The 26367-nt window shown below is 35.9% G+C and overlaps 1 protein-coding gene across 4 annotated transcripts; it reads left to right on the forward strand.

The window, feature by feature from the left end:
* Window positions 1–311: 311 nt before the first annotated feature.
* On the forward strand, window positions 312–15724 carry LOC123559676 (uncharacterized). Of its 4 annotated transcripts, none has more exons than XM_053552493.1 (7): window positions 312–507; window positions 1659–1688; window positions 2455–2763; window positions 3481–3783; window positions 4158–4460; window positions 5435–5720; window positions 11521–11660. In XM_053552493.1, the coding sequence occupies exons 1-6, from the start codon at window positions 435–437 to the stop codon at window positions 5473–5475; spliced, it is 1059 nt and encodes a 352-aa protein (XP_053408468.1). In that variant the 5' UTR covers window positions 312–434; the 3' UTR covers window positions 5476–5720; window positions 11521–11660. The 4 variants fall into 4 exon arrangements, with proteins under 4 accessions (XP_053408468.1, XP_053408466.1, XP_053408467.1 ...); XM_053552491.1 differs by lacking the exons at window positions 312–507; window positions 1659–1688; window positions 2455–2763; window positions 3481–3783 and adding exons at window positions 9164–9439; window positions 11997–12048; window positions 13883–14069; window positions 14797–15724 and having other exon boundaries at window positions 4321–4460; window positions 11521–11670; XM_053552492.1 differs by lacking the exons at window positions 312–507; window positions 1659–1688; window positions 2455–2763; window positions 3481–3783 and adding exons at window positions 9164–9439; window positions 11997–12048; window positions 13886–14069; window positions 14797–15724 and having other exon boundaries at window positions 4321–4460; window positions 11521–11670.
* Window positions 15725–26367: the final 10643 nt, after the last annotated feature.

Here is a 26367-nt window from a genome sequence, read left to right on the forward strand (position 1 = left end):
AATGATTCCCTCTAACCTATGAGCGGAATTTTGTCTTGGAGTAACTTACTATGGCATTGCCTTTGGTTTGCTAACTGCCACATTTTTTTTTCAGACTTCGCAAGGTTACACGAGTCAGCCATGTGATGTGCTATAATATGTAATGAGTCATTAATTATAAACTTAAAAGTCCGACCTCTAACTTATGCTTAATGTGTCAGGAAAAGTAAATATTTTCAACAGTAATCCAGGAAGATTTAAATATTAGTAATTATATCATATAGTTATATCAAATGTGAAAGGTCTTCAACGAATTCGGAAGTCCCACCAACAATACACTTAAGAAACAATTAAATTTGTCATTTAACATTAGATGAGAAGTGCTCAAAATTCACATCCTGGCCATATTTGTTTAGTCTATTTACTCAATAAATTATAATGGTTTGACTGTTGAAATGGCTCAGAATACTTGTTTCTTTTACGGAAATTTTCTCATTGTTTTATCAATACCGATTTTGTTTGGAAAAGGTATGTATAGTTTGAGTTTGATGTTTGAGAGTTTAATTTGTAGACTCGTCTGCCGATTAGGGGAAATCAACATGATTTGCTTTGCTTTATTTAAATTAGAACGACTTATTGTTATAACTATTCAGAATGGCGTAGTGGTTACGTGGTGGCCTGTCACATATGGGAATGCGGTTCAATACTCCGACGAGTCATTCTTTTTTTCAGTGAAAATATTTTAAGGGTAATTATGTTCATTTCATTGTTTTAATTTTATTTTGCATTCATAGTTTTTCATCATTATTGTCATGGGCAATTAAATTTCATGTCATGGACAATTAAATTTCATTTTAATGCAAAATACTTGTCATATTGCTTTGTAAGCGGTATCTTTAATTTCACCAACTGTGTCAGTGGATTCCTGAAGAGAGAATATACACACGTAGATTTTTTCTAGCCAAGTATTAGATACAAATATAACAGTTTTATTTGCACGTGTATACAACACTTTGATTGTGTATTCTACAAAATATATTAAACTTAGTAAACAAGTATATCACAATACGTATCTAAAATGTTCCAGTGAGTTTACTTGCATCTAAAATGTTCTAAAGAGCATATTAATGTTCCAGTGAGTTTATATTAATCTAAAATATTCAAGTGAGTTAACATGCATCTTAAATGCTCCAGTGAGTCTAAGTGCATCTAAAATGTTCCAGTTTTGTAGTTTATATTTTAGTCTTAAATGTTTCATTGTGTTTATATGCATCTTAAATGTTCCAGTGAGTTTATTTGAATCCAAATTTCCAGTGAGTTTACATGCATCTTAAAGGCTCCAGTGAGTCTATTTGCATCTAAATAGTTGCAGTTAGTTTATATACATCTGAAATATTCCAGTATAAAATGTTTCAATGAGTGAATTTGCATCTATTTTTTCTAGTGCGTTTATATGGCTCAATGAAATTTTATCAAATTGTTATCCCTATTATCTATAATTTAACTGAACTAATGATTAAATATTATGTCCCATTTTCATTAATACCTGTCAAAATTTGTTAAGATAAAAATTTGTGGTGTTTGAAAATTCGATGAGTATATATTTTGAATACGGCCTCAATCACCTTCAAATATACTGCATATTTAAATGCATATGAGCAATTTATGTATCATTTCAGTGGTGACCTCAGATTGTCATGAGCATAAAGGTAACCAGCAGACAACATTTGAGGGGCAAACATGTATAAGATGGGATTCTTTTGATCATAAGTACAATGACCCTGAGAGGTTCCTGGAAGCTGCGACGTCTAAAGACGAAATTATTGTCGTGATCTTGGTAGACATGGTTACCTCTGGTGCTATGTTTCATCATATAAGCACTTTTGAAAGATGCGGCATTGAAAATTGTGGAAAATACGTAATATGATTCGTCTGTCCTTTTTAGTATTTGGTGTTCCTAGAAAGCTTCTCTTTTAACCTGAATACTAACGTGATCATAACCTTTACAGGAATCTTTCAGACATGCCGTAATACAATCTTATGTAGCAGCTAGAAATCTTTTGACATATTTTCTCAATGAACCTTTTTTTACAGTTAAATGATTTTCTGACTTTTGAAATTGTTTACAGTTAACTGCAATGGATTGTTTTGTGACAGGCCTAAATTTCAAAAACGAAATTTGGAAGCAAAATGCAAAAATGTCGAGCATTTTCAAATTCAAATTTCAGTCAAAAAAGTTTCACTTGGGGTCTGATGTTGTACCCGTACAATTATTAATAAAGATTTTATAGATAAATTAAATAAATTTATTTCTGCAGTTGCAGAATTTTGAAATCAGTAAACATACATAGAAATCAGAGAAATCATACCTGATTCTAAACAACGCAACATGTATCCAAACCCTCACCTGCATTGTGTGTTTTGCTGATTTTGACATGAAAATGTTTGTATAACTTAAATGTGTATAATTTTAAGGCACTGTTGACGTGAACCAATGCGGAAGTCTGAAGGCAGAACAGCCGACTATATTGGGAAGAAATGTTACCTTTACTTTTACTCCGGAAACAACCTCAGACGCAGACGTGAAATGGCATCGGGCTAAAAAAGGAAATCCATGGTGCCCGCTTCCTAATGGTAACAAGTTTACACAGTATTCCCAAGATGGAACATATTACTTGATTTTAACTGATACTGTCAGTGACAATGACGAAGTAGTTTACCGTGTTGATTATAAGAACAATAGCGTAAGCTGTTCAATGGAGACTCCGAAACTTCAGCTTCAAGGTATATATAATATATAAATCCTTCCTTGATATAATGTCATCATTAAACTTAAAAGCCACATCAATTTTTATGTAGAATAAAATGTGTTTGTGCGTTACTAGCCGTCGCTAATTTAAGGAGGGTTATACTAAGTATTTCAGACTGATCTAAGTTTAAAAGAAAAGGCAGAGTTATGCTGATTCTTAAGCATGTATATGTTGAAACAAGAAATCCAAAGTTATTGTTAGGTCAAGGTCTTTGATTAGTGTCAATTTTGTAATGCTTCATTTATATAATTTTATCGTATCTATGAAACAGTTCTGCGAGATTGTATTTTAGTAATTATTACATTACCTTTTATCACGGGTCCATAATTTGTGCTATATTCAACAGGTGTTTACTGAGTTTATCAGTCAAATATTAGAAAATAAACTGTGAAAATTAAATTTTGCTGTCATCATATAAAACACTTGAATGGCTTGCCGGTCACTATTAGACCAGAAAGATACATCCTATACTAGTCTGGAACATTTTTAAGTGATACACGGAAACAAACTTTCAGCTATTCAGACATGAACGTGCTATCCGAATACGTAGATGCTAGTCATATAACAAGTTCTCTCTACAAAATATTTAAAAAAAGAAAAATATTCATATTGTTAGTGTGGTTTCCACTTTTAGTGCAGTCAGATATTCAATAAATTGTTACTCTTTTTTATTTCTATTTTGTTCACTTAGATATAACATCAGATTGTGGATTTGTTTACCTAAAAACAACAAAGGCGAAAGAAGGCGAGAACGTAGAATTAGAATATTATCCATCGGAATACGTTATGCAAAATGAAGAACACACTGTACGACAATGGATGCATTCTACAGATTCAATAAATGTGACGAAAAATGTGTATGAGGAAGAAAGGGAACCGAATGACAAATATGTGTTGACTATAAGTATGTTCAATGAACAAAAGAATGGCCAATATGGAGTTTACTGCGGCGGAACAGCGGGCTTGTCAAATTTCGTCGAAGTGATATTACCAGGTACGTGTATTTACAGTCAGGATTCTGAAGACGATTCATTTATTATCCGAAATAGAGCTTTGATCCAAAGGTCAGGGACCCATAATGACAATAAAATTGGCTATTTCTGTGCAATCAAATACTCTCCGTATGAAATTTTGTCATTTTCCGGTCATAACTGTCAATTTTTCATAAACAACAGAAGAATGCCGAAATTTCATACGGAGATTATGTAATCGCGCGGAAATAGTCGATTGTTGTTTCGTAGTGTGTAAATTTTATGATATTTGTTAATATTGTGCAAAGTCAAAAGTATTCATTTGGTCTTTTCCAAATACTTTCACAAATTATAATCTTTAAGTTCGGCTGAATTTTAATATGAACATATATTGCAGTTGCACCAAGCGCACCAGCTTTTGAAGGTTTAAAAGACATAGACGACTGTAAGGGGTGTATTGTTGGCGAGGATGGTGATCAGTTCAGTGTTCTCTGCCAGACAAGTGGTGGTACACAGCCAATAAATGTAACCATGTCAATAGAGAATGAATTACAAAGCCCTGTACAATATAATGAAACAGCGGGTTACATAACTAACTTTACTCTTCTCAACAGACGTCATATGGCAAATATGACATGCAAAGTTATGAACGATGCATTAACATCTCCTTTCATTATCACTGCACGTGTGTATGTTATCAGTAAGTGAAACGTTTGTATTAATTTCAATAAAAAATTAAAGTAAACTAAAAATCAAAACTCTAATATAGACGGTGTTTCTGTGATTAATGTAGTAATTGCATTTGCGTAAAAATGTACTTAAGTTTTAAACACAGAGTTCACAGTTTGTTTATCATTTTGTTATATCATATACTGAGCAAAACATCCAATTAGAACTCTACTTTTTTTCCACGTAACAGGGTCACCTGGAATAAAGCAGAAAATGTACTGAATGTCACTTCTAAATAACTGTATTATTGTGTAATGATATTAGAGAACTTTCTTTCAAAGAATATTGCCTGACGTCGTGACATTCGGGACTGCTTCTAACATTCCTATAGAACGCGACCTTTCCTCGAGTCGCATCCGAGTCATATTCGGTTTCTTTCAATGTTTTCTGCCTTTTGCTTACAGAAAACGCCAGGCTTCTTGAGACACACAACAAAAATTAAATTCAACGAAATTTTACGAATACAAATGACAAAATTACGAATTGCACGTGCAAAACCAAGCACTGGATTTTCGCTACTGTAAAGTAAAAATTATTTCAATAATATTTGTGTAGGCATTCAGGTCAATAAAACGATGTTTTTAATTCATTAGCTTATCTTTTGAAATAAATAAAGGTATCTACATTCATAAGTGTTGGAAGTTTTGCTCAGTAAATATATATATATATATATATATATACTTACCTCCTTACAAAATAAACGGAACTGCGCATTAGATCCAGAAAAGAGAAACAAATCACGTTTCGAATTTTAGCGAACTCGTAATTACTATAAAGACAGCGGTCATATTGAAGAATTTACCTGAATTAATAGAGTAATCTTCTTACAAGTCACTTAATATGCAAATGATGTATTTTGCTTCAGATACAGTGAAAATATTATGTACTCATATCCTTTATTAAATATTTTCTCACGCTGTCCTTTCACAATCACCAACATTACAGTTATTGGTACCACATACACTCAAAGAAGAAAATATCGATAGTATTACATGCATATTGGATGGTGGAAGACCTGCTCCGAATGTAACTTTAAACATTTCCGGTATTGGTGTGTCGTCTGCAATTAAAACAGAAAGTTACAATGCTACCACCTCTTTATACACGAGTGTTGTTTCCCTGACAACATTCGAACGAATTTGGAACAGTAAAAACGTCACATGTTGTCGTTTCAATGAATGGTACAAGACCAAAAGGGTTTGTTCCCCCACGCAACTGATTAATTTAATGTGTAAGTATCAATAAAATAATTTAGATTCATTCTCGACTTGTCAGTGTTTCTGTGAAATGTTGTGGCTTTAATTTACATTATTTCTTATTATTTTGTTCATAATTTCCTATTTTTTTTATTTTGATTTCTTTTTTAATAAATTTGTCTATTCTAACAAAATCATACGCCTTACACATACATGTAAGGAGCAAAACAAAATACCGAAAATGTATTGTATAATATTTAAGAAATAGGTTATGTGAAACAGTTATCTGTCACGGAAAATTATTGTTTGAAGATTAGATGAGAAGGAATTATATCAAGAGAGCGTAGCCCAAATGATATAATAATACACAATTAAAAAACAAACATTAGTTTTATTCAAGAGCAAATTATTGTTAGAGATACATATATAATTTCGGTCCTAACACATTATGAAAGATTATTATGTACATCCCTGACGACATCAAGCAGATACTTGTCCATTTTATGATTCTTTCCAGCACATTGCTACGACCATTGACTCTATGTCATAATATTTGTTCAAACAGTGATTTTTTTTTTGCATAAAATAACATAATTTTCAGTCTGCTTTGTTAACTGGGAAGATTAATCGTGTGTTGTTAAAAGAATATTTATATTCTTTAATTAATGTGTGTTAATATATTTAGAATTTTATGAAATCGACTGTTTTTGCAAGTGAAACGTAAATCGAGCACGTATCATCAAAAAAAAATACGAGGGTCCTGCAAAAAGTTCTGTCATTGAGTTCGGATTTTTTAAGTGCTATACAAACCTTCAAAGTACTCCCCATTTACCGAAACACATGTTTGTAAACGTTTTACCCAATCGCGAACAGCAGATAGATAGTGTTCTTTTGGTTCCTGTTTGAGACGCTGATAAATGACGCTGTAAAGAAGAACTTCAGGACTTTTTTTCCAGAAAACATTTTCTTCAGCCTTGGAAATAACAAAAAAATTAACAGGCACTCGGGTCAGGTGAATAAGGCGTATGGATTACTGCTTCCACCTTTTTAGAAGCCATAAAGACTTAACAACATTGCACTTGTGAGAGGAGGTGTTGTCGTGTATAAGATGAACTCCTGACCATCCTTTGCTGGAACGTGTCTTCTTGTAAAACTTTTCCACTTTCTTCAGTACAGAGTTCTTGTAAAATCGTCCATTGACTGGCTGACCAGATGGACAAGGCACTTAAATGGCTAGCCCACAAGAATTGAAGAAAATTGCGTACAACATATTTTTCGAACATATGGCTTCCTTGGCAATAAAGGGGCGTTTTAGATCTTTTCGCGTCCAGTGCTTATTATCAGCCCTTCTCTGTGGCTCAAACATGTGCACCCAGGTTTTATCACGTGTTGGCAAGTTAAAAACAACCCGACTATCACAGCCTTTGTATGTTTTCAAAAGTTACCGGGCAAATCTAAGGTGTTGTGAGTGATCAAATGAGGTACCTACCTAACGCAAACCTTTCTAAAGTCCAAACGCTTTTTCAGAATTGTTTACACAATGCCTTCTGATATTCCAGTACAACTGGCTATATCTTTCACCGACAATCGTGTATCCTGTTCGACTACAGCTTTGACAGCAGCGATGTTTGTCTTTGTAACAGAGGTTTTACGCCTACAAGAACGGGTATCATCTTCGACAGATAATTTCCAATCCTTAAAAGCTTTAACCTACCTGAAAAATGGCGCTTGAGGTCCACATACCACACAATTTATCAAATATCTGCGTTGAATCTGTATCAAGCCTAATGCGACATTTAATTTAGCTACGAATTTCAGTCTATTCGTCCATTTGTCAATGTGACAAGTAAATCGGTCAGTATATATGACTACATGTATTTCAATTTAAAATTAGAGCTACTTTTGAGAAAAGCGCATGCCTCCACAACTGCCTAATCATCTGCATAGTCGTATATGAGTCAACCATGCACCAAGACCTTAACTGCCTTATCAGACCTTCAGTGCTTATCAAAACAAGTTTCAATTGCTATAATTCCGAAGTGTCTGGGCCGATTTGGCTAGTTATCGAACTTGGCCGAGGACTTATTGGCAAACACATTTTGTTCAAGTTTGGTGACGATCGGATGAGAAATGATTGACTTATAGCGCGGACAAGATTTTTGACAGACAGACTGACAGACAGACACACACACGCGCGCACAAACACACACACAGAGGAGTAAATCAATATGTCTCCCACACCATTGTGTTGTGGGAGACATGGTAACTCGGTCATTTGAAAAGCAATTTGCACGAAATCAACGGATGTCGTTAGCTTCAAGTGCAACGAATCGTTTAAAAAAATACCTAAGATAAAACCACGGAAGCCCATTAGTGACAACACTTTTTGCAGGACTCTCGTAAAAATGTCTATTCAGCCTTTCTTAGTAACCAAAACATTAAATATCTAGAATAAACAGGTTTCCATGTGACAATTGTTTATATTTAACTTTGGCGTTTATATTGATATGTACAAATCTGTAAAGTTGTTGAGGTTCATCAGTGACCTATCAGTTGAGTCCCTCCTATTTTTGTTCCAAAGTTATGTTTTTATTTTCAAAGACAGCAGTCAATAATTGGGAAATCGGAGATTTTTGTTCAAGACCCCTGGTGTAGGAATAATAGTACTGAAGTTTATTCGAAACTTTTCGGGGAAAATTTGTTCGTATTTGGCAGGTTGCATCCCCTGCGACCCGCCCCACCAGCTACCACCCCCGTACCGCCTCCACCTACCACGCCGCCCTCACCTCCACCTACCACCTTTCATAGTTTCTTGGTTTAAAAACATTATCTGGAGACCGTGTTAAAAGGACGATGTCCACATAGACGTTCTGTCCTAAGTAAACAAGGATGTTATGTTTCCGTCCCTAAATACAATTACAGAAACTGAAATTACAATGAATTATATATGAATATCCTTCGGAAGCATAGAACGCCACAAAGCAAAATAACAGCATATTCGGTTTGATCGAGTCTGTTCATGAGAGGTTATGACATGCAACAGCCTCATACCCCGTAGCACCGCTTAGGTCGGATTTCTATTACAGTAAAATTGAATAATTTATCCACGATCCCAAAGGACAAGGAAATATAACAACAACTGTCCAACAATTCTACTAAGTATACTCGACGAACTGATAAATAGATAGATATGCAATGCAACTTTATTTTATTTTTTCATTTTATTTAGACTGATACCGCAAGATCGAAATACAGGTAAAACTCGGTGCCTTGAATTCAAAGGTATCGAGCGTTTTACTTCGAGGTAACCGAAATTCGACTAAAACAGTAATATTTTGAGCACGTGTTTATGGGACGGGACTTAAAAATGTCTTCGAGAAAGCCGGAATATTTAGATAATCGAGTTCGAGATATCAAGTTTCAACTCTAAATACATCAAACATTATTATTAAATGTCACTTCTTTTTGTTTATTGTAGATGCACCTATCATCGAGTTCAACATATCTGATTCTGAACTTGCAATTTACCAAGGAGAACAGACACACGTAAAATGCTCCGCAGAAAGCATTCCTGCCTCCAACATTTCATGGATAGAGCAAACAGATGTTGGAAACATAACTATGAAAACGTGTCAGTTGCAAGCAGACTGCGTCATTACTATTGAAGCAAATCTTACGCAACAACGACAATTTATTTGCCAAACTCATTATTTAGAAACAAGCAACCAAAAGACCCTGACTGTAAACATTTTTGGTAACTTCTTTTTTATGACTTTCTAATATATCTTGATCTGTAGTTAAAATAATAGCTTTCCATATCCATTCATAACAGTCCTAAACCATAAATTTTATTTAGTGGCATAAGAATCTAGTCAAAATAGAATAAACTATCCTAGTTTTGTTAAATTGAAAAAGACTGGCCAAGTTTAGTTGAATTAGAAATAACTAACCTAGTATTGTTAAATAAAACAATGTCTTTCCCAGTTCTGTTAAGTGAATTAAGACATTACTAGTCTTGTTAGATTAAAACGTACTGACCTAGTCCTGTAGGCCCGCCCTTTGACCCCTACATGTGATCTTGACCGTCGAGACAGAGTTCGTCTCATTAAGTTAAATATTTATGCGAAATATAAACGAGATTCCACAATGCTTGTCAAAGTTATCGGCCGGACAAGAACTGACACTACCTTTGACCACCAACGATGACCTTGACCTTTGGGTTTGCGCATGATATTCCACCTCACTAAGGTTAACATTCATGCCAAAAAATAAACAAGATTCCTCTATGCATATCAAAGTTATTGTCCAGACAAACGAATTCGGATTTCGCACGCACGCACGCACATACACCGAACAGCCATTTGGACAACTATGCATTTGCTTCGACAAAAATGACTAGCCTAGCCTTGTTAAATTAAAATATAACTATCCTAACATTGTGAAATTAAAACATGACTATCCTCACCTTGTGAAACTAAACAAATGACTGTTCTTGTCTTTTTATTTCCTTGTATATCTACATATAAATAATTTGATAAATTCATTGTTTTCAATTACAAATTTCTTTATCAAACATGTTTAAAAGCTCAAGCTAACTACTATTTCATTTCGTAAGTAAAGCTAGTCTTAATCTTTAACACTGTTGTTTCCAACAAATAGACACGTGAACATGTATTTGTTGACATATTACGCATTGCAGTTGTAATTAATAAGAGGACCGCCTTCGTCTGCGCGTGCTGGTCAGTATGTAAGAAAAGTGTTATAGTTAAGATTTTCTATTTTCATAAAGGGCCATAATTCTAATAAAATGCAGTTTAGAGCTATGGTTTTTGGCCTACATAGTCATGTTATAATGATAGACAAGTGTACAAAGTTTCAAAGCTTATAGTTTTTGAGAAGAGGTGGACCTAAAGAAAACATTTAACCAAGAAATTCAACTTTTCTCAGTACAAAAAGGGTCATAATTCTGACAAACTGTGTATCAGAATTATGGTTCCTGGCTTACACAGTCACCCAGTAATGATAAACAAATGTGCAAAGTTTCAAAGCTGTACCTTTGACAGTTATTGAGAAACAAATGGACCTAAACAAAAATTTTAACCAAGAAATACAAATTTTCTAAGTATACAAAGGGCCATAATTTTGACAAAATGCATATAAGAGTTATGGTTCTTGACCTACACAGTTAACTATTAATGATAAACAAATGTGCAAAGCTGTAGCTCTTATGAGTTTTGAGAAAAGGCGGACCAAAACAAAAAATTTAACCAACGCCGACGATCAAGTGACGACAATACCTCGTAGAGATTTTCTTAAAAAAATCAGTTAAAATGATCTCAAATATTTTTAAGTCGTTCTATTGACGGTTAGAGTTATGTAAGATAAAATGGCGGGCAGTTATGTATCTGATCTGATCCATAAGTCGCATATCAGATGGAAAAGATATCCATTTCTGATTTTATTTCATTTAACGATATTGTAAATGCGTGAGAAAAATATCTACTGACAAATTATACTATTAAAACTTACGTTTATGCATACCCACAAGATTACATTTCCAAGGTAAAGCACTAAATAGCTTTTATCCTTATCTCATGCCTTTTAACTTTGTTATTAGCTCTGATATCCAATGACGAATCTATTGTTGTTTTACCTTTTGATAATTCTACAGACTCTTCTACATGAGTGTATGTTGCTTTCTTTTTCTAATAAACATGAATTATTTTCATTGTATGAATTCTAAAGTAATGTAGTATTCTTTTTATATATACTCTTTAAGACAAGTTATTTAACATCATTGGTACACTATTTCTCACATTGTGTTTTCGAAATTAGGGAAAGATGAGAAACATGACAAAGACTTGAACAACTCTGCCTCTGGTGATAACTCGTTTATTTGGATTATTCTTGGCTCTTGTTTAGCTGTCCTCTTTGTTGTAGTCATCGTATGCCTTATTGCAAGAAAAAAATTGAGGAACACTAAAGGTAATTTTTGTTTTGTGTTTTACAATACTATGTAAATATTGTGCTTTTGTTCGTGAAAGTGTTGTTTTTGCCAGATTTTTGCTACCATTTTGAAGGGACTAACCCATACATTTTAGGCGGAAAGTAAATTTATCTCAAAAATCGAATAAAACTGAATACTCTCAAAGTGACTAGTGGTACAAACTTATTGACATACGATTTTTGCAAGATATTCTTATATATAACACGAGAGAACACGTAATTTGCCAATTCTCTTTATGGGTCACTACCTTAAGAATGTGTTGTAATACTGTTGACAAATAGTTTGCTTTGCTACGTTATTTCAGCCAAACTGGAAGCAAATCAAGCGAGATTCAGTGCAAACCCCGATGGAGTTAGGTTTGTTACTTCTGCATTTTCTGTCTCTTATCAGTTTGAATAACTTTTTGACAAACTTCTTTAGGAAATTAATTTTACAAATGCATCCAGAAGGGTGAAAGCAAAATGTTTGTTATGTGCATAATAAGTTCAAAGAATACTTTTTCAAGTTTGGTTCAAACGCTCACCTTAGGTTTTAATGGTAAAGCAATGTATTCCTTGTTTTAATTGTGTATCTCATAAAATGCGGTTCTGGGATGGCAATTTGTGTATAAAAGAAATGGAACTTTCATGATCGTTAGAGGCGGCTAATCGGGTCTGATCACTTAGTTTGTTGTAACTCTTTTGATTTCAGCAGGTATAAAGTTTTAATTTCTATCCTCATATTTCTGTTTTGATGATAATGAGATATTAAGCCAAACTGTAAGTACTATTTAGTGCCATATAACCTGTATTGTGTTGGTGTGCAGTAAAACCCAAATTAACTCATCGATTAAAATGTTTCTCACGTAAAATTGAACTGAGGGAGAACACGATTTCTCCGTCGACTGTGTTCGTAAGATAAATCAGCAAAACGGAATGTATGTAAATGTACGGAATGTTTGTAAGATTAATGAGAAAAAGGGAATATTATTCAGATAAAAAAGAATGTTCGTGAGATAAATGAGCAAAACGCGGAACTATAGTAAGATGAATGAAAAAATGGAATGATCGTAAAATGAATGAGAGCATGGAATGTTCGAGAGATAAATGAGAAAAAGGGTAATGTTTCGTGAGGTAAATGAGACAAATGGAAATTACCATGAAAGACATGAGAAAATGGCAACATAGATGAGTAAAAGGGAAATGTGAATTAGAATAATGGCTACCATGTCGTATTGTTCGTAATAAACAACAGAATTGGCTAACATATTGTGTTGTTCGTAATAAACAATAGAATTGGCTATCATGCCGTGTTGTTCGTAATAAACAACAGAAATGACTAACAAGTAGTATTGTTCGTAATAAACAATAGAATTGGCTACCATGTCGTTTTGATCGTAATAAACTGGCTACCAAGTCGTATTGTTTGTAATAAACAACAGATTTGGCTACCATGTCGTACTGTTCGTACTAAACAACAGAATTGGCTACCATATGTATTGTTCGAAATAAACAACAGAATCGGCTACCATGTCGTATTGTTTTTTAAATAAATAACTGAACTTGCTACATGTACCATGTCGTATTGTTCGTAATAAACAACAGAATTGGCAACCATATCGCGTGGTTCGTAATAAGCAACAGAATAAACAACAGAAGCGGTCTCTGACAATTGGGTAGTAAATATTTAAACTGTAACATGCATAATTAAGTTAAAATAACACGCTTACATATCCTTTCAACACCTGTAACGTAATAAAACGTATTACCGTCTGACGCCTCTTTCACGCTTGCCTAGAATCAACATTTATTACACACGAAATTCATTTTGAGAATATTTCAGAAGTGTCTAGGCTTACAGCTATCAAATACGGAAATACCCGACATCCTAGCCATATACTGACACTTTAAAAGGACTTTGTACGATTTAACAAAGATCCAAAACTCTCTCCATATACCTTTACTTCGTCTGACGCCATTGTCTGTGTTGTCAAAAATATACGTGTGCCGGCTGTCCTAAGGATATTTCATTATTTTGCGCCAGTTTAGAACATTTCTTGATTAACTGATTAACATAACCGAACTTTACTTATTTTTGCCACTGACTTTTACGTATGTGAGATGCTTAATTATTTAATTTGAATAATTTAATGACATATCGTAAATTGTTTTCAGTCTAATATCAGAGTAATTGCTCTTGTTTGAATTTCAGCAGAAATAAAGAAGACAAGCTGGAAGATGGAAATTTGAATGACGGTGCGCACGGGTTTGACGATTCGGAAGTAACATATTCTCAACCAGTCAAAAACAAGCCATCGTCTAATGCCGATGCAACGTATTCAGAAGTAAATAAGACTGGACAGTCAAATTCTTCAGCCAGTTGCTCTAAAAAGACCCAGGTATTGTTTGACAAATTTGGAATAGTTTCTTTTACCTGAGCTGTTATTTTTTCCAAATGCTGCGTTCTCTTCGGTGCCAGTCCGCTTAGCTCAATAGGTAGAGTGAAAGTCTGTTAATCTTGTTATCCTGTATTCAATCCATTTGCTAGGTATTCATTCTCTGGGATGTGTTAACAGAAGACATCATTCGTCTTTCACCGCTATGTGGAGAAGTTGACACTAACTTACGGAGAACAGTAGTTTGGCTGGCTACCAACTAGATTAATGTTGTTGTTTTTTTTTGAAAACTAATTCTGTTATATATTCTGACTTCATCAGTCTTGGTGGTGGCCAGTATTTGGAGAAGAAAAGAGACATAATAATACAAAATTTGAATAGCCTCAGGAGTTATCTCCTTCGAAGGAAACACAGGGTCTGAACACAGACAAGGAGAACATGTCAACACTGGTACAGAATTCATGAACACTAGTTACGGTAACATTAGAATTTCATGGTTTTAGTTGTTTTTTTGTGATAATGAAAGTATCTCAAGACTTCATAAGAGTGAGTTATTGTACCTCATTATAAAGCTGCAAAACATCCTTGTACTTTTAATATTTCCATATACTTAGGTTAATAAACACATTTAAGTCCAACATAGTTTTGGAATATAATAATTGTATTATAAAATGAAATTGATACTAGTACATAAGATTCTGTTTTTAATCATGGTAATATTATCCTTCAGCAAGATGGACAGCTGTTGTATGCCGACCTTGACTTTGATTCTAATGGTGCACCTTTAAAGGGAGCTGCTGCCAAGCGTCGAAACTCTCCTACGGAGTACGTTGCCATCGACTTCGTCAAGACAGCAGCTGAACAAGCAAAGGAAAACGAACCAACGGAAGCGGACAATATTTATGCTAATCAGTAAAACGAACGTCAATCATTTAAAATTAAATCAAAGACAACCGATGAAACTTTTTGCACGCGTTGATATATGTGTAAATGATTGCTAAAACTTGTATGCGCAAAAAGGAGTTGATGTCTACAACTCATATACGTGAAAGAAATCGTGGTTAATTTTTTACTGTTCGAGTATTTGACTGATAGTTTGCTTATACTTACACAGTTTGCACAAGTTGTACGAATGTTTCGAAATGTTTGAATATTATTTCGTCGATTTCGAAGACTTCTAAGGTCATTATTACACGTTAACTTGTCTGCTTCGATCCTTGCCACGATTCCAGTTCTAAGCCTAGCATTATGCTATCTGTAGAAATTTGTTAGATAAGAACTAAAATGAAATCTAGAAACACTGGGTAAGTATAGTGTGAACGTCAAACGAACAGACAGGTGCGAGTTCTAATTTGTGTGGCATATCTTGCAGATGGACACCACCTACTCTGAACAGCACAGAATAGTATCTGCTTATTTATGTTGTTTTTAAAAGGCAGTGTATTGCCTAATCACTCGTAAAGATCTATTGAACGTATGAACTATATATATTTCCTATGAATTACTCTATACGAATCCCGTTCTGTAAATGCAATGCTTTTTTCTTCAGATTTGTTCATATTTGAATTTTCTTGAAAGCTGTATTTAAATGTCTCCATGACGATCTGTCAGTGGTAACTGTGCATAATTTTCAGTCTAAAATAAGCTGTAACCTTTAACTCTGACGTAATTATTTCTAAAACAATATGGGTAATCTTCTGGTCACTAGTAATGTAAATATAACGATTGATGGTCATGGGCCTTAACTTTATCCAGTTATTGACCGAAAACCATGTTCAGTCTCTATGCTACTTTTATCTTGACCTTTGACCTCCCGATACCTACACACCACAGACAATACTGTTACAAAGTTTGATGGATATTGGAAGTCTTCAGTTATAGATCGAAAATTTTAGTGTCAAGTTCAGTGACAGACTTTTGGTCTACTCACTCCCAAAACAAAACCACAAGCAATTTTCTTGTGAAGTTAAAACAAAGCATTCTCAAGTGAGTAATGTTTGTAGTCGCGACGTCACAGTAACGTCGACCTACTGATCCCAAAACAATAGGGGTAGTAAACTGAAAACAGGCTAACACTTCAATGAAGTTTGACTGTTGTTAGTTTCGTCGTTCTACAGTCTTTTTGTTATCAGAAACCATTTCAGTCTCTATGCCACTGTGGTTTTGAGTTTTGACCTACTAAACCCCAACACAATAAAGGTAATTCGTAGACCAAAGCCATGCTTTGAAGTGTGACCACTGTAAACCAGAAAGTTCCATTGTAATTGAATTTGAAACTATGTGCTATACTGGCCTATTTGCAGACGAACGGAGAAAATGACATAAATATTGATACATGAGAGGAAAGACATCAATATTGATACATGTGGGTAGAGAACCGCTTTCCAACTGCATGGTATATACTGTTATTTTATATTAAAAATATTTAGTTAAATACTGTTAAAAATAAATTAACTGTTATCTGGCCAAATACAGTATTCATTTTGAGCAGTGTTTAAGCTTTCTACAGCCAACACTAGTGGGCGTCTTCAGCTTCATAGGCAGTGGTAACTTCATTTATGCACCCCCTCCTCCCCCCCCCCCCCACCCCCCCCCCGCCCCTCACCCCCACAAAAATGCGAGGCTTTGCCGGCGGCCTTGACCAACCTAAACTTTCTTCACACAAATATTCATGATATGCAATGTTAGGACGCAGAATGCCTGTCCTAAGACTAATGGCACTGACAGAAAGTCATTATGACTGAACCGCAAGTGTAACCTTGACTTTTAACTTAGTTCGATGTCGTCCAAAGTGTGAGCTGCCTCGTACTGAAAACATGTTTATTTTAAATTATTTGAATAACAAGGAATCTAAAAAGGTATAAAGAAATTATGGACCCTAAAGAAAAAATAGCGAAAAAGGTTAATACACACGCGCTCACATGCATACATGTCATTAATACAGAAGTAGCACTATTAGCTACAAGAATAAAAATAAACAAGACGATTACTATAAAAAGATTTTTATTGCTCACAATTATTTGTACATTGCCTTCAATAATGTAATAAAAACAGTTTTTAATTTACATCACAACATAAGGGAAGAACCTATGGTGATATTTTTATAATTTTTAGTCTGGATTATCGTCAAAACCCGATGTGTATATATAACAAGAGCTGTTTGAAAAACACATATGACCACTCATAGCCTTAGATATATTAAATGACCTTGACCCTTAACCCAGGACCAAGAGTGATAGGGATCATCTACTGAAGAAGACCAGCCATCCTGTAGAATTTGAATAATGTAAGTCAAACAGACATTAAGGCATTGAATTAAAATCTATATTAATATTAGGTTATTTAACATTGTTCTGTACAATACGGAGATATATTTGGACTCGTACCCAGCTATTTTATCTTACTATAATAATAGTTAAATTAAAAATGTTTCACTGAATACTGTATTCCTGCCTTTTCTAGTTTTCCCAGCTTGGTATGAGTGCAACTATATATTATACAGAACAATGCTAGACCTTAAATAACCTTTTTATTCTATATTTATTTCACTTCATACGTAATATACGTAATTCATTGAATGTTGCTTTTTTCTGCGTATCATCATTAAAAAAAGTATATGGTGCAACCTCCCTACAACAGCCATTTGGCGATTTGGGTGGTAATAATACTTGGCTGAGATATTATGCCCACAAACATTGTCAGCAAGTATGGTGAAGATCGGATGAAAACTGTTCGACTTAAAAGAGCGGACATGGCTAAATTCCGCGTTTTTCGAGTAATTCAAGGACTATAATCAGAGTGGCTGGTACAACTTGGCTGGAGATGTAATGCCCACAAACATTGTCAGCAAGTTTGGTGAAGAGCCGACGAAAACTGAATTATAGGGCAGACATGTTTTGGATGCTGACCGCCCGTCCGCTGCCATTCATAATCTTCTCCATTTTGTTTCTTAACTGTTAAATAAAAACTGCTGAGGTACAATGTAGCTATTCAGACAGTCAGGGCAGATACCAATTTCTAGGTTTCGTCCGGAACGGCTTCTTTTAGCGACTTTTCAAATATTCCAACATCTGATGATCCTTTTACTGTATTTTTAAGTTGTTTTTTATTATTAACGAACGTTTTAATACCTGAATCAGATAGCATTGTTATCCCTTGAATCGTTTTTGTGTGTTGTAAACAAAAAAACTCAAATTAAATCCAGATTTCAAGACGCATAATCAAACTCTGTAATATATTGTACGGTCACGTGTTGCAAATGAACGTTCGCGATCGGATAGATAAAATAGGTATAGAATAAATATCGATATATTAATTCATTTTCAGACAAGTTGTGATGTACTCTACCATTGTAACACTTGATTAACAACGAAGAACAGCAATATTACTGTTTCGAAGTGCAGTGTATTATAAATTATAACACTTTGTCCTACTGTTCAATTTCATTAAATCCATATCATCGTTTTCGGCAAATTTCTTCAATTCAAATTATGTTTAACCCAAAAGTGACCTTTATTCTTTCTGTAGGTATATTAACTTTTTGAACATAAATTAGATTTTAATGATATTACCGGATTTTTTTTTAGAAGGAAATTCCGCTGCAAGTGGGATTTGATTTTTGTTTAAAATCTACACTTTTTTGCAGAAACGTACTGCTTTTATGCGGACTGAGATATCCTGAATGCTTTTAAGATTCCGGAAACAATGTCAGATATCATGATTTTATTACTTTTGTAGCTCAAAAGGATTAATGTGTCCACTTCAAAATAGTTTTATACATTCCTCTTTATCTTCCGAATTTATGAAGTTCTCATTATCAGTAAAATTGAGAAATCGTGAAGTTGAAATCGTGAATTCCTGAAGGGGAAATCGTGAAATATTGAAGTTAACATGACGGAACAAGTCTTTTGTAATAACTTCTAGTACGAATCTTATAAAACTTTCTTACTTACTTGATGCAATTCTTTTTTTCTTTTTTTTTTCAATTACATGATATGAGATAACAACTGGTGTTGAAGACCTTTTCTTTACATGTACATCTATTATGATTGTGCAGCGCATGTTATAAAAAAGCATAACGAGTCAAAATTACCTAAAACATTTTTCTAGGTGCGGTTTGAGATATTTGTTAATGGAAAATACATAAATTTTCCGTGGATAATAACCTTTCTCTTCGTCTGTATTCTACAGGAGATAAATACTTAGGCTACTAGTATTCAAATTTTGTATAATTATGCCCCTTCTCTTGCCTTGAAACTATAAGAGAAATGATTAAATAAAATTAAAAAAAAAAAGAAAATCTATTCACAAGCCAGACTACCTTTCCACACACGCTCTTTATTATGCCCCTTCCCCGCCACCCCGAAGAAGCACGGGTGTAATACTTTGCACGTGTCCGTCTGTCCGTAGAACGAACGGTTTCCTCCCAATAACTTGAAAACTACTTACTAGGAACATTAAAACTTGTTAGCATGATTGGATTGTAATGTAGATGACTCCTGTCGATTTTGGGAGCAATGGGTAAGGTCACAGAAAGCTGAACCTAGAAAACGATTTCCGAACAACTTGACACAGAACAATCAAACTTGGTAACATGATTGGGCTTATAATGTAGTTGATATTGTTTAGGGACATGAACATTGAAACTATTTCTGTATGGTTACTTTGGAGCCTTTAGATCCAGAAATTTAAAGTTGAAAGAATGATTGCGCTTTTCATCAGATGACCTCTTGCGTTTTTGGTCAATAAGTCAAAGGCAATGATCACAGGGACCTGAACATTGAAAGTTTTTTCTGCTTAATCACTGAAGAACCACTTAATATAGAATTTTCAAACTTAATAGCACGATTTGACCACTATTATATTGGGATCAGTAAATCAAAGGTAAAGATCACAGGACTTGAACCTTCTCAATAAACTATGCATCAGAAATTAAATCTTGCTATCAAATTTGATAGCACAATTGGACTTATGAAATAGATAACCCTTATGTTTTGGCGGTTAGCATGTCAAATTAAAAGTCATAGTGTCCACATGACTGAAAATGGGACAACCCGTCATGGGCGGCATACGTGTTTTACAAACAACTCTGTGTAGTTTTATTAAGGTGGTACTGTTCTTTGCCCAGTTGTATCCTCAACTACCCGATAAGTAGCGGTAAACTAATAACTTCATATAATATCAAACCTGAACTCGATTTGTCTCGATCCATAGTCATTTGCTCCACCCACTGAGCTAAAAGGTCGGGAGCAATTTTCTTGATCCATGCATAGCCAGATTAATCTAATTTCAACTATCAGCTTTTACATAAATTAGGAAATGTCATCACAAAATACAACATCACAACAACATATGTGTGAATGATTTTATTTAAATTTCCAAACAGGAATGGCCAAGTACTAGTACCGTTAACGTTTCAGTGATGTACTATTAAGAACATAAACATATCATCAAAATTTCTTTTTGCAAACTTATCCTCTTGAGCTAAACAACATGATGACAGGGCCAAATTTGTAGTGACATGACGAGGATTTCTTAACATTGATGAAAATTCATGATCAGTCATGGTATCATCCCTGAATACCGGTTGTGGCGAAGTTGCCTATGCATCCTGCATAGTACTATTTATACACATGGACGTGTTAATTTTATTGTTTACATTAACTATATGAAGTAAAATATCATGCTTGCAAACATGAAAAAATGGATCTAATATACCTTTTTAAAGGGAAGCTTATCAAAAATACTGACTGAATGGCAAACAGTGCAGATCATGATCAGACTGCACGGGTGTGCAGGGTGATCATGATCTACATAAGTCGCAAAGGCAGAATCAATCGTGAGGGTTAATATGTGCCAACACGCTCAATGTATTCTTCTTAAAGATATATGTTTTAAAAGTAGAAAATCGACTAAATATATCAAATATATTTAGCAAACCCGTTATTATTGTTATTATCATTATATTCAGAATTTGTCTACACATACAAGCACATGTACAAGTATGAAATCACGCCGCTTTGCAGAAACATAAGCGGTCGCCATATTTAGTTTTATACTAAGCCATGTCCAGATTTTATCATAAGTTAGGACTTGTCTTAAGTTTGAACCGAGATAAAACAAGTTTCGTGAAACAGCTTTCTGCACAGTGTACTTCTAACGTATATCATAAGTTCATAAGTATGATTCGTAGAACTAGCCCCTTTAAGAGAATGTATATATATTTTGTTCCTTCTAAACCTTAGAGGGGCTTAACGAAATCAAAGGAAAATATTGGTAATGTGTACAGAACCTGAAAATCAGCACTAGTTCTATAGAACAACGCAGCCCAAAAAAGACCAAAGAGTCAATTAATGAAGTTAACTCAAAAAAGTCACCATTGCGTGTATTCCACTAAGAAAAATTGCATTTCTTTCAAGTTACAGAACATGTGTATATAGCAAGAGTAGGTATATACGTCACGTGCACCTGCTGCCTGGATCACGTTTACACCGATTTTTCACCGCTTTGAACTCCGAAATGGTATTGTTTTGTGAAACTGAACTGAAACTTCAAAGCTTGCACAACAGTTACTATAAACGTAAGCGTACCTTTTGTGAAATCAATTCAATATTTATTTATTGTCTGTTTATTTACAAACAAAATCATTATTGAATATAACATTACAAACAGATTAATGCTATGTATAGCTTCTGACTTTCGTATATATTGGGCGAGAGAGGATTACACTATAATTTTTACATTTCCATTTTAGTAACTTTTTGTCGCACAGCAGGTAGATTTTTTTGTCCAGTCTACAATATTTTTATACCCAGTAGTAAAATACTCTCCACTGGGACTGGAACCCAGACCTCTTCCTACATCAGTACATGGTGTAAGAAGCATTCTTACATTGAAATATGGAGAGGATTTAGCAAAATGTTGTAAAACTTGAAAATACAATATCAGAAGAATTCAAAACAAATGCATACAGATTATAACGATGTCAAAATGTATGGGTATGCCTACATGTATTTTCCTCCATCTATTTTATTTCAAGAAATTGAGAATCATGAAATTAATCCAAAATTAAATTCTTCAACCAAATGCAAGTTTAAGAAATTACCTATGTAATTCTTCTTCTTCTTCTTCTTCTTGTCGTTCGCGTCTACACTGTCAGACCAGTAGCCTCGATGAAACTTGTGGTTTGCCGAAGATCCTCAATGCCTCCATACAGTTTCTGGTGGATTGAGGTATCTATCGGCCAAGTCGCAGCGCGCTCCTGGTCATGCCTTTTACATCTCTGAAGTATATGCTCCGCAGTCTGATCTTCTTCACCAGATGGACAAGTTGGCGATGATGTCAGTCTGTATTTCTTGTACATGTGAGCATTGAGCTTGTTGTGCCCTGGGCGGAGCCTGACCATCATCACTTGTTCAGACCGATCAAAGAGATGAAAAGCATCTTCCTCCATCCTTGGTCTCGTTAGTGCCTTGATGATGGTGACTTTCTCCTTGTAACTCACAGGTTCTGTGGGTTGTTCTGACTGAGCTCCTAGCTTAGCCAGTATGTCTGCCTCTTTATTGCCTGCAAGTCCACAATGGGATTGAATCCACTGAAGTGCTACTTTGCAGGTTATACTCAGGCTCTGCATTCTCCTGGCTAGCTGCGGAGCTTTATTGTTGATCAGAGCTTCCATGACAAACAGTGCATCTGTGAGAAAGACGACTGAGGAGCTTTCTTCTGCCGAGTCTTCAACCATTGAGACGGCCTTCATGAGTGCTTCAGTATCTGCCTTGTAATTGCTGCAGTGTTTTCCTGTGGCTGCATGTAGTGTTTCTCTCTTGCCAGATGGGTATTGAATGAAAACTCCTGCTCCTCCATCTTTGACGGCGCATGTGGCTGATCCGTCTGTATAGACATGAGTCCATAATTCCGGAGGATAGTCTTCATTGATCATAGCAAGTGTGAGGCTCTTCCAAATGCCTTCATCCTCTTGCTTCCCGCGGTCAAGACGAGGAACAGCAAGTCTCACAATCACTGAGGACAGATCATTCGCTAGTGGGTTTATGATGTCTTCACTACCTAGGGGCGTCGTTGGTATGCTCAGCTCAGTTTTGAACTCTCGGTTGAGTTTCTTTGCCTCATGTACGAAGCTGCTACGTTTGAGCCGATTCTTTGTGTAGCCATCTAGCTTGGCTTTCATGGGATGGTCTTGAAAAGACCTGAACTTCTCTGCTTGAAGCAGAACCTTTGCATGTCTTCCCTCTTGTAACGGCTGTGTGCCTGTTAGCTTCTCCTTGAAGGAGATTGGTGTAGACTTTGTAGCACCTGTCATGATCCGCAATGTTTGGTTCTGCACCTTGTCTAAAGCCTGTTGGTTAGTTTTGGCAGTAGTGGACCAGGCAGTTGAGCTATACTCCAAATGGGGTCTCACTCTTCCCTGATATACTGTCTTGAGTATTTGCTCATTTGCTCCCCACGTTGTTCCAGCAAGTTTGCGCATTATGGCAAGCTTCCTACGGGCCTTCCCTTCTGCTTGACTAATGTGGGGCTTCCATGTTAGCCGTTTGTCAAAGGTCACTCCAAGGTATTTTGCCTCGTCTGTTTCAATCAGCGAAGTATTTCCCATCTTGATTTTACCCGTCCTCTGCTTTGACGACAGGGAGAATAGTGTGGTGGACGATTTCTCTGTATTGATCGATACACACCAATCTTCAGCCCAAGCTGAAAGCTTGTTGATGGCTTCTTGCATCCTGTATGTGGCTGTAGTGGCATGTTCTTCCTTACACCATAACACCAGATCGTCAGCGTAGAGAGCAGCCTTAACTCCTTTCGGTAGTTCAGACACCAGATCATTGATGAAAAAGAGTGTAGGGGATAAGACTCCGCCTTGTGGGACACCATGACGCAACAGGAACTTCCTACTGCTGGCATGTTCTAAACTGACCCTTGCTCTCCTGTTGTGGAGGTATGACTTAATCCACCTCAGCATGTGACCTCCTACTCCAGTCCTCATCAGCTTGACGAGGAGTCCATCAGTCCAGACTTTGTCAAACGCCCTCTGCAGATCAATCCATGCTGTAAGCACGACTTTTTGCTCTTGGAAGGCGTCCTCTATCTCTTGCGATAGATAAGTGGTCTGGTCCTCAGTGGAGCGGAATTGTCTGAAGCCAGCTTGTTGCGTTGCAAATAGGTTGTTAGTCTCCATGTACCACTTCAGGCGTGCATTCACAATCCTCTCCATGGTTTTTCCAACACAGCTGGTTAGGCTGATTGGGCGGTAGCTTGCAGCCTTCTTTGGATCCTTCCCTTTCTTGTGGATGGGGATCATGACTGCCTATTTCCATATCTGTGGAAGCAGTCCTTGTGTCCAGCTGTAGTTGTAAATTTCCAGGAGTTTGCAAATTGCTTCAGTGCCTAGATGGGTCAGCATTTCATTTGTGACTCCATCTGGTCCAGGAGACTTCTTTGTCTTCAACTGCCTAAGAGCTGTCTGTAGCTCATGCAGTTAAAGTCCCTGCTTCATGCATTCTGGTGTCACTTGGCTTGTCTGCCTTTCCCTTTTTCTCTTCGAGCTTCCCTTTGCCGTTCCCTGTTGATGGGGATGTTGGAAACATCTTTGTAGTTAGAGGCAAAAGTGTTTGCCGCTTGTTTACCCGTCAACAGTTCACCATTCTCTTCCAAAGTTACTGAGCCTCTTCCTGTTTCTTCATCGTTCAGCTGTCTCGTCAATCTCCACAGCTTTTGGCCATCTCGCTCTAGGTTGAACGAGGCTGTTTTGTTTCTCCAGCTCTTCCTCTGTGCTTCCCGTTTGTGCCTGAGGAATTTGGCCTTGGCTTGCTGTAGAGAGAGGTTATTTTCTTGTGAAGGGTTGTTTTCTGCTTCCTCCCTGGCTTCTGATAACTTTGCCTGTAGATTTACCAACTCATCACTCCAGTATGGCTTATAGTCCTTTCTTGCTCCCATTGGAATGGCGCTGTAAGCAGCCTTAAGTAAACTGGCGTTAAAGTCTTTGACAACCCGGTTGATGTCTCTACCTTCCACTCTGATGTCTTTACACAGCTCATCACTCAGACTTTGGTTAAAGGTCCACCTGGCCTTCTTGTAGTTCCATCTGGGGATGTTAGGTGAAGTAGAGGCTATACGGTCCATAGTAAGTTGGACTGGGCGATAGTCGCTACCTCCTAGTTGTTCATTGACTTCCCGCTTGACATGTCCATGTATGTCATCAGTACATAAAGCAAGATCAAGGGTTGATGTTGTTCGCCAGCTTCTGGAGTAAAAAGTTGGGGGATCATCTGGCTTGTTGATGAGGTTTAGCTTGTTATCATCTTGCCAGGTCTCCACTTCTTCTCCACGTTTATCCAGGTGGTCATATCCCCAGCTTTGTGAGTGACTGTTAAAGTCTCCTACAATGATGAACCTGGTTTCATCAGTTGTAACTTTGTCAAGGGACAGAGTTTTGTCACTTGGAGAGTACATGTTCACAAGTTTCAAACTGAACTCGTTCTTTCTGAGGCTGAGAACTTGGAACTCGGAGTCATCCATTTGCGTGTTGGTCTGGACAGCGCTGATGTTGTTCCTGACCAATGTCATGATGCCTCCTTTTCGTCTGCCAATTCTGTCACAGAGGAAACACTGGTATCCTCTGACTTTGAAGGCTTTCTCTGGCTGTAGGTGAGTTTCCTGAATGCAACAGACATTGATGTCTTTCTCATGGAGGATATGCTCAAGTTCAGCTTTCTTGTTGAAGACAGCCTCCGCATTCCAATGCATCAGCCTGAAAGTTGATGCGGATTGGTTGTTAGACAATTTAATATGAAATTAGGCGCTGCCTATCTGACGGGAAACCCTAGTTTTTTTCTGCATAAATTGTTCTTTCTGATATTTTCAGTTTGGCTTTCAGTTTTGACAGTAAGCCTGATGGTTTTGCTCCTGTTATAAAAATAACAAAGGAACATGTTTTGAAATGTTTTGTTTAAATGAACGTAGATCTAATCAATTCTTCAAATGTGTCAATACTAGACAGACAATGGAAAATACTGTTCATGAGTTAAAGATAATAGTGATATTTGGGTGCACAGAATCTAGTCCCTAAATGCACCCATACTGGTACTGATGATAAACCCGGACAGAGAACGAGGATTTTTTTACCTGTAACTTTTTTATATCTGCAAATTGTTATCAATGGTTGGTATCAAAATAATACTTAACATTTGCTGAAAAATTTACATAATTCAATTTTATATTTAGTAAGCAAACTCACACGAAGTGAGGGCTTGAAAGGGGTATGTAAAATGGGGACTATACGAACATTGAT

This window comes from Mercenaria mercenaria, chromosome 10, assembly GCF_021730395.1.
Source record: "Mercenaria mercenaria strain notata chromosome 10, MADL_Memer_1, whole genome shotgun sequence".
Classification (NCBI taxonomy): Eukaryota; Metazoa; Mollusca; class Bivalvia; order Venerida; family Veneridae; genus Mercenaria; species Mercenaria mercenaria.

Bases quoted from the DNA above. Each gene is read 5' to 3' on its own strand.
- LOC123559676 (XM_053552491.1), top strand. The intron at 12,049-13,882 runs GTTTGTTACTTC...TTTGAATTTCAG, and splicing joins GCAAACCCCGATGGAGTTAG to CAGAAATAAAGAAGACAAGC. The intron at 14,070-14,796 runs GTATTGTTTGAC...ATTATCCTTCAG, and splicing joins GTTGCTCTAAAAAGACCCAG to CAAGATGGACAGCTGTTGTA.